This window comes from Egretta garzetta, unplaced genomic scaffold, assembly GCF_000687185.1.
Source record: "Egretta garzetta isolate BGI_Z169 unplaced genomic scaffold, ASM68718v1 scaffold228, whole genome shotgun sequence".
NCBI classification, from domain to species: domain Eukaryota; kingdom Metazoa; phylum Chordata; class Aves; order Pelecaniformes; family Ardeidae; genus Egretta; species Egretta garzetta.
In genome coordinates, this window is record NW_009260758.1 from 3,210,264 (window position 1) to 3,219,276 (window position 9,013).

General features: G+C 39.4%; 1 protein-coding gene across 1 annotated transcript in view; it reads right to left on the reverse strand.

The window, feature by feature from the left end:
- GXYLT2 (glucoside xylosyltransferase 2) overlaps positions 1 to 6,698 on the reverse strand; it is a 13,458-nt gene extending 6,760 nt beyond the window's left edge. The window contains exons 1-2 of the mRNA XM_009645967.2: positions 6,543 to 6,698; positions 6,207 to 6,338 (exon numbers count right to left, since the gene is read on the reverse strand). Coding sequence (XP_009644262.1) covers positions 6,207 to 6,338; positions 6,543 to 6,683 — 273 coding nt within the window. The 5' untranslated portion in view covers positions 6,684 to 6,698. The remainder of the gene's footprint in view (positions 1 to 6,206; positions 6,339 to 6,542) is intronic.
- Positions 6,699 to 9,013: the final 2,315 nt, after the last annotated feature.

Genomic DNA, 9,013 nt, shown 5'->3' on the forward strand with positions numbered 1-9,013 from the left:
AACCGGTTATTTGCTTGTTTTTTGTTTTGTTGCCTTTTTTTTTTTTTTTTTTTTAAACTGCACAGCAAACAGCTACCAGACCACAGAAGTTTCATTCTAACCTAACTGTTGTCTCAAAAATACCTGCAAGGACTATTCAATATCATCTCTGAAATAAAATGCAGAGAATATATATTTACATAGCTTTGTGTGTTCTTTTCAAGACCTGTAAGTGGTGAAACGTACAGCTCCCTCCACAGACAGAAAGGGTAAGCCAGTGTAACAGAACGCTTTTCATCTCCATTTGGTATCATGTTTCCTTATGCCCTTCTAATGGCTGTTTTTCCAGTTACAACTCTGCGCTCCCAGGAGACTTACATTCAGTATTAATACATACAAATATTATGCATTAATTAAGAAAACCCTGTCGATCACAAAAATGCATATGCGACCTCCTGAAGAACAAAATTTGCTTGGTAAATAGAAATGTCATATTAAAACTTATCAGGGCAGATTCTAATCTCCATTATCGGACTCTATATCAGGAGTAACCACAGTAAAGTTAGTCAAGTCAGAAGGGTGTAAACTGTAAATTAGATCCAGCATATTTAATCTATTCTTGTTGACAATGTCCCCCCCTTGTGGCTATCCAGATCTTTACATGCTCATTCATTAATTTTGGTAGGGCAAATTATATAGTGCTTCAACAGTCCAAGAAAACTCCCTTGATGTTTGCACCAGCTATTTGTAAGGCTGATGGTTAAGTAATAAATACCATTAGGTAAAGTTTACCATCAGTTCCAACTGCATTTTTGTTGCTCTTCTTCATTATTTACTAAAACTGTCCAAAAATTCCTGAAGGACTGAAATTTTCTTACATTGGTCTCAGCCAAAAGCCGTATTTCTCTCTCTTTCTTTGGAAAGCAAATCCAAAAGGTTATTGATTGTCACCATGCCATGGAACAGAACAATCACTCTCTCATCCAATTGCAATGATACTAATGACAAACTCTCCTCTTTATGCAGGTAACTTAATAAATTCTACTGAAGAAATGGAATTTTACATAAATCTCAATGCATTGTGACTGAAGATTATCTGTGAAAGAGAGTGAACAACATTAAGATTTTGAATGAGTGGGGGGAAAAAAATACCTTTAAGCATGTTCAACAGGCATCCGCTAAGAAGCCAAATGCATGAGTACAGATTAAAATGAGATTTTTCACCTGACTGAACACTTCGGAATTCAGACTGACATTTAGCCAAGTTTAACACATCCCCGACCTGTATATCTGACATGATAACTACGCGTTCTTCCTACATAGCAGGACAAGCAGAAGGCAGGTGTCTCTACCGTTTAAACAAAAGTTACGCTGACAGGAAACTCCATGTAAACAAGTCCAACACAATCCAGATCACTCTCCTGGATATAAGGCTATAGCAATACACCATTTTTCCACAAAAAGTACAAAACAGCATGTGAAGGTATCAATAAATGAGTAATGCAAATAGTTCAATAACACAGTAAGAGCTCAGAGGTAAATATTTGGAAACATTAAGTATCCTGGAGTCCAATCCTAAAAGTAAAAAGACAGCTACTTTAAGAGTAAATCAATAGCAGACTGTCGTGGTTTAACCCGGCTGGCAACTAAGATCAATAGCAGACAGACAGTTGAAAATAAGAAAGCGTTTTTCCAGGATATCCTGGATATTGTATATTATTCTGTAGCACCTAGAAGCCCTAATTCATAGGGGCCTGCTATATGGAATCACATAAAATCAAAATAAAAATTAAAAAAAAACACCCCAAAATTTAGTCTGAGACAGGAGATAACACATGAACACAAAGAGAGCAGTAGCTATTAGATGTTGCCTGAGGGATCTACAGCACACTGTATACCATGTAAGATGTTTTTCTAAGGGTGCCCTGATAGAGAGGCAAATGCAGGCATTTTTGAGGGGGGAAGCATAAGGGGTGCATATAGACACTCCTCTCAAGCCTAAGTGACAGCCTGGGCACTGCTTCTTCCAACAGAAAACTGTTCTTTCAGCAACCTTAAATAGACACACAAATTTAAGTCAGTGGAAGCCAATGGACTGTAATAATTTTCCTATATGTCAATGGATTCAAGCAGGTATTCCAGTTCTTTGTGAAGTAAGTGCCTACCAGCATTTGACCCCACGCTTCCTGCCTTGTATTCCTCCACTCAGGATTCACAGGCTCTCCCTTCTGGTTTGTCAAAAGATTCTTCCCTCTCCTGTGTCCAAGGTGTTGCCCTGGAGTGACACCCAACAGGCTAAAAGAAAAGCTGTGCTACTTCCTTTAAGCCCTTCACACTTTTCTCTTTCACATGTGAAGTGTTAAGACTTACTTAAAACCTACACATGTCAGTTTGAATTGATCACAGCCCCTTCTGGCTGTGCATTTAACTTCGCCTTGGGTAGGGGAATTTAATTTCAGAAATTGCGGCTGTAAGAGTTCCTTGCATAGCTCCCGGGATTTCAACAGAGTTACACAGGGGATAAACTTAATTTAAATAACTCTGGCATTCCCAGTGTCCCATAGCTTTCAGGTAGCTCTGTTCATGAACTAAGTAAGAGTTTTCAAAAAAATATTTTAGGTTTTACACAGCCCTTAGAATAATATTTAGCTTTTACTTATTCAAAAGCATAGAAGAGGAGACAATGAATTCTTGACTCTGCTGATTTTAAATGTCAAAAGCAGTTGAGTATCACAAGGCAAGCCTGTGGTAGAAGAGACCTTGCTCCAGCTTGCTCTGCCTGAACCAGACACTGCACGGCGAGGGCTGGCAGCGTGCCGAGCCTGCCAGGAGGGCTAACCAGAGGGATGTGATGACAGGTTAAAAACGACCTGCATCTGACCTGGAGCATAAGCAATGCAAGACTGCAAATCTGGTAGTCCAAGTTCATCCTTGCTAGCACAAACCATGTAGACATACCTGACAGACTGTGATTTTTGAAACGAATGGTCAGGAATATGGCTTGACTGCGCTTGTCTTCTTCCTCACTCTACAGGCGTGTAGAAGAAGTGTGATTTTTTTGCAGCTATATAGAGTATTCTTAGTAAATCTGTCAAAAAGTTATGCACAGAACTTGCTATATTTAGCCTGACACTTCACTTAAATACTCAATTATCTGTAATTTGATTTCACAACTTCTGTCTCTATAGATTCTCCCTATGTTAGCAAGGTTGGCAAGTAATAACAGACTACGTGTAAACACATACTGGTGTATTGCGAAGCTGTGCTACCTAATGGTTTGCAACAGCTAGCATAGCAGTTTATCAGAGCTTTATCCAAAATTAGGGACAAATCACAAATCCTGATGCTAGCGTAGCAGTACTATGAAGCTGAGTTACTAAACTTAACTGTAGTAAGCATTAACTCAAGTTAGAACAGAGACAGAGACTCTATTCCCAGTGCTGCCACTGATCCACTGGGTTGGATGCTTCAGCATACTAAGGAGGACACCTATAACACACGGATGTTGCTAATGTACCTTAAAAGCTCTTAAGTAGATTAAGTGTTTTGAGAAGGGTTCTAAATGTTAGTTGCTATTAGAACTAAAATCATCCAAAAATCCCATAAGCGTTTCACGATACTTTAGCTGATTGTTTTGGTAGCTCCCAAGCAGCCATACAGAGACAGCTGCAAGCCAGCTCTGCAGTACGCAACATTCGTGAGACCAGAAGACAGTTCTTCACCTGGTGTCTCAACACCCATGTTAGTATTACAAAACCGTTTCAAGTGACTGCTGAGAGCATTACCCTCCTAGTTTATTTTTAAAGTTTCATTTTGTGCTCATGTTAAGATCCACATCTTCCTTGTTCTACCTTTGCAAATCCCATTGATGGGTTTATTGTAGTAGACTGCAGCAGGAGATTTGGACTTCTGAGATTGCACCAAGGCTCAATCTACTTTCTCTGTATCTAAGTAGCAAACATATGATCAGCTGTCACAGAATGCCTCTACAAAATGTAGGATGCTCCATGACCTTCCTTGATATTTTAGTAACCCAAGCAGATTCAACAAGATGGGAACGTGTAGATCAACCTATTACCCAGGACAAAACAGTTCATTACTACGAGCTGCAGGATCACGTCCGTCCCATAGCTCTAGTTTTATCAGTGAGTAAAATCACTGAAAGATTCTTACACAATTTTCCCTTCACACATTCCCCCTACCCTCCTGTCCACTTTCGCATGCCTGCTGGTGCTGCAGGAGAAAGATTTCTTTGGCAGGAGAGGCACTTGTAAATCAAAGACTCGCATTCCACTCAGGCTTAGCATTATCAGGAGCAAAACAATTTGCACAACTGAGGGCTAAACAGCTGATAAACTCAACTACTGCTCTCCTGGGGTCCTCCCTAAATCCAGTCACATTTTATGCCGCTGCAGGAGAAAATGTTTAGGACAGGGAAGGATAAGAAAAAAGGATACTGACATCCTGCTGGTATTTATTTAAAATACAAGTCAAAACAGTTCTCTAAACAGTAACACTAGAAACCCTCCGCTCCTGCTGAGTGCAGACTGGATTTCTACAGTTTTGTCTCATTCAAAGCGGATGTCAGAACCTGGTTGTCAAGCACTGATAAAAATAACGGTGGCTGAAATTACCCAGAAACAGCCTAAAGTTCTGCCAGGCTGCAAACTTAAGTGCCAAAAGTCCAGCTATACACTTGCCACCTCAGCTATTACTACAATTGTTTTCTTTAATATATCCATATCAATTTAGTGTCAGCTGCAACTACTCTCGGACAACCCTTCCTATTCAAAGCCATAAACCTCAGCCTGATCGCACACAACATTTTGCAATTGCCCCAAGAGAAACAAACATTTACAGTTCAGGCTGCCTCTTAGTTTTACTAATGCAATGTGCAACTGTCTAATATTCCTTATGAGAAGTTATGAAGAACTTTAGCAACACGAGTGACAAAAAAGGAACCAAAAAAGCACCGCCCAGCCTAAAGGAATCAGCATGAATACATAACCCATTTCTGTCATCAGAAGGGTGATGACAAATAAAAGTGGAACTGTTTCTGTGATGAGAGTCTACCAAAATGACAAAAAATACCACAGATATAGGAAGAACAAAGAATTGTGCTTACCCAGTGAAAAAAACCTCATTTGAGTACATCCTTACAAACAATCTGGATTGAACAAGCTAATGCTTAGGGATTATTTTCCAGGTGATACAAATATTTACTCAGGGAAGAGAGGATCCCTGCTGAAGCTGGAGTTACTTTCAACCCATTCTGGCCTTTGTGCATTTGATAGTCTACCCCTAAATGGCAGATAAACAGAACTGCTGACAGCACATATTTTCTCGCATATGTATTCATAGTCTACGTTATCTGGACATGCAGCTGTCTCCTGATTGTTTCCATCTGAGAAAGCAAAGATTCCTTGTGTCCCCCCCCCATTTCTTGTAAGACAGCAATGAAGAAATCTGGATCATGTGAATAGCATGTCACTTTATTGGAGTCACCCCAATCAATAGCAATGCACAAGATATTTTTGCTGTGTTCTCAATTCCACAGAAATTGCTTTATACAAAAGTTCTTCCAATTTCTGATATTTCTATATATGCAAAATTGTTATCAACACCTTCTTTCTCTCCAGCAACCCTAAATATTTTCCAAGTTCATGACACGACACTGTATTATACAATAAAGGATACAAATTTTCAGTGAACCTGAAGATCCCACAATGCACAGAGCTCTTGCATGAAATCTGACTTTGAGCACACTGGACTTATTACCTTAAGGGCAAATCTGACAGTCTTGGAAAAAGAAATAAAACTCAAGGAAAAGGGATTGCTGAAAGCATCAGTTTAAGGGCTAACATATGGAAAGGGAGATAGTGGGTAAAGAGGATATGATGACTGCACACTGAAAAGAATGTTATTTATGGAAAGCATGCAGCATCTACCCTGAAAGCATCTGCCCTGCAAGAGCTCTCGCACTGAGTCTTAAGAGTCTGAGAGGCTAATGGAACTAGCGACAAATAAGAAACACACATTCTTTGTTAGCAGGAGAAAAAGCAAGGCTGGATTTCTGTTTTGTTTTTAAGTGGCTAAAGCACAGATTAAAATATCTCTAAGCAGACGTTGCAGCCTGAAAATGGTTTTAATATTACACCAGCAAAGCTTCCTTTCTGTGGAATTAACCTTTTCCTGAAGCGACCTACTCAGAAATCCAGGTGCCTTACCGGAAGAAAAAGGCGCTGGGCAGCACATGGTTTGAATAACTTTTTCCATTCCTGAGCATTTCCTACTGAGAAGGTTATTGGGTAAATGTTGTATTCAAACTTCTTTGTATATGAGGAAGGCCATTCCTTTAACTGAAAGACAGAGGGGGAGGAATTAGACACTACATGTTATGTAGCTTTTAAAAAAAAAAAATATGCATGCATAAGGAATTTATAAACCGCATACAGTAAAAAAGTGCTTGGTTGCTACTTGTTGATTTCAGTGTAATTTTGCTCAGAGATTTACAGTTTATAATCAACTCGTTTATTTATTTACCAAATGACAAAGAAACTCGCCTTCTTCTCAAATTCAGGCTTAAGGGAATCCTCAGCAAAAATGTGAAAACAGAGCCTCCTGTTGCTGAAGAGAACTGCTGATTTCAGCATGATTAGCGTCTCTTCCAGCCGGTCCCCACATGCCACCACTGCCAGATGCATGCATTGCAAAGATGAAGGCTCTTTTGAATGTTTCTGTTCTCCAGGCCTCCTGAAAAATCATAGACAGACATATAAAAAAATACTGAGGTAAACATGAAGAGTATTCCGCATTAATAGGTATCAGGGATTTTTTTAGTTCCCCTTCATTATGCAGGGGATCAGGAGGGTTTTTTTCCCTGATTAGATATCCACAAAACATGCAAGTGTCATGCCAATTTTGTCAATGGTACAAATCAAGAGTGTTAAAATTACAACACAAAGAGATATGCTATTTTCAGAATTCTTCTGGTTATTCCTACATTTCTGGATTTGCATAAATCACTGCGCTACATACACAGACGAAACTAATTCAATAGCACCTGAAATCAGACAACTTGCTCTGTGCAAATGATAGCTTTTTTTTTTTTAACCCAGCTTAGAGGTTACGAAGCCAGAATGGATTTACCACTACCTAGCCAACTTTCTAACACAATGCAGATTACAGAACTACATCCAGAAACTTCATTACCAGGCCTATAACTTTTGGCTAGACTGGAAGAAGACATCCATACTTTAAAAAAATCTACTCCATCCATATGTAAATTATTCTAACAGTTAATTAATTTTGCTGTTAAAAATGCATGCCTTAATCCTGGCCTGAAGGTACTGGCATAGTTTCAAAGGACTGTTCTCCATTTCGCTCGATGGAATCCCTGAGATTTTGCTAAAATAGAGATTTTTAAAAACAAACATATTCACGTGTCCCAGATGAATCAGACTATATTCCACAAACAGTCAAGGGCCAAACTATGGGTTTTTCACTTAGCACGCATCTGTGCAGGCTTTAAATAAATTTCAGCTAGACTATAGGGGAATCTGCGTGTAAAAGGCACACTGAAGCTACTCGTTAGCCAGAAAAATCAGGGTTCTTTTGGAGAGTTGAAGTTATTTTGAAAATACAGCCTTTTGGTTTTGCATGCCCCCCCCAACAGTATGAAGGTAAAATCACATCCTCCAGGAACGCTTCTACCGTATTGTATTCACATTCCAACACGGATCACATTTATACTCCATTAGATGGATGAGTGCTGACAAAGCAACTAAATTACAAGCATCATAATCATTGTAGGAGAGTTCAAAAGGCTAATCATAGATCACTACCAGTTCTTGACATATCACTGAACAGAGGACATCAATCCCTGCCTCTTCTCAGCGCACACAATTACATACATACAATTAATCAGTAAAGTTAATACTAGAAACAACATTTCTAAATAAAGAAAAAAATTACATTTAATAAAGCTGTCATTATCTTTTCCCAGACATCAAAATGCTGCTCTGTATAACAGCAGCGTTCTACACTACAGAGTAATCCACTTTTGTGTTAAGGAATAGCAGCCAATGGTACTTTACTGACTACACAAAGCAACTTGTTTCATTAAGGATTTAAAGTCTTAGGCTTTAGTCTTAATTAAACCCCAATTTCATCAGTGTATAAATAATGGAATACTACATCTATGTGAAGTGGTATTTACTTTCCAACCTATTAGTGTAAAAACCACTGAATTATTGAAGTGAATAATTAGCTGCTCACAGAGATCCCCTTTTCCCCCCTTCTCCCTATCTCTTTAATGTTTCCTGTTAATTGAGTCTCTAAACCAAGCCATATGCAGGATGAGAACTGCTTTGATATAGCTTGTGGCAATGGAATTCACTGGGAGAGAGACTAAACTCTAAGCTTTTATTGCAACATTTCAAAACCCAACACCTTTTCTTTGCAAATTTTAGCCCCAGTGAACCCTCCATTATGCAGCTATTTTGTAGTGAAAAATCCAGTATGTGTAGACAAGCACTTCCAATGAACAGACTCAGCAGAAGCAACCCCTGATGAAAGCAGAATGCCCCCTAAGCCCATGGGAGCTACAGATGAGCAAAAGACATCCTGCCTGCCAGTGCAGACACCCTCCCAGCCCCAGAGAGCGGAGAATAAAGCTGAGCCTTGGAGACGAGTAATTCTGAGTCGCGAAGGCCCCAGCTGAAGGGGTTCAGGAGCCTGCAATGGCGCAAGTAGGAATACAAACCCCCAGGAAAAGGAGCACAAGGTAGTATTCGAACTATGGGACACTGAGGGCAAATTAGCGAGGAAAGTAGCAACAAGGTACAGAAGAATGTTGGGAGACAACATTTTGCAGCTTTTTTTATAAGTACATAAGGAAACCAAGAGGACTGTCAGAACAAAGGTGAGCTGGAAAGGGAGAGACAAACGTGCCATAGCAGGATGCATTTAACAGAAATTTTAGCTTAGCCTTTTCAAAATTACTGTCATTATCCAGAAGTCTGAAAACAGGCAG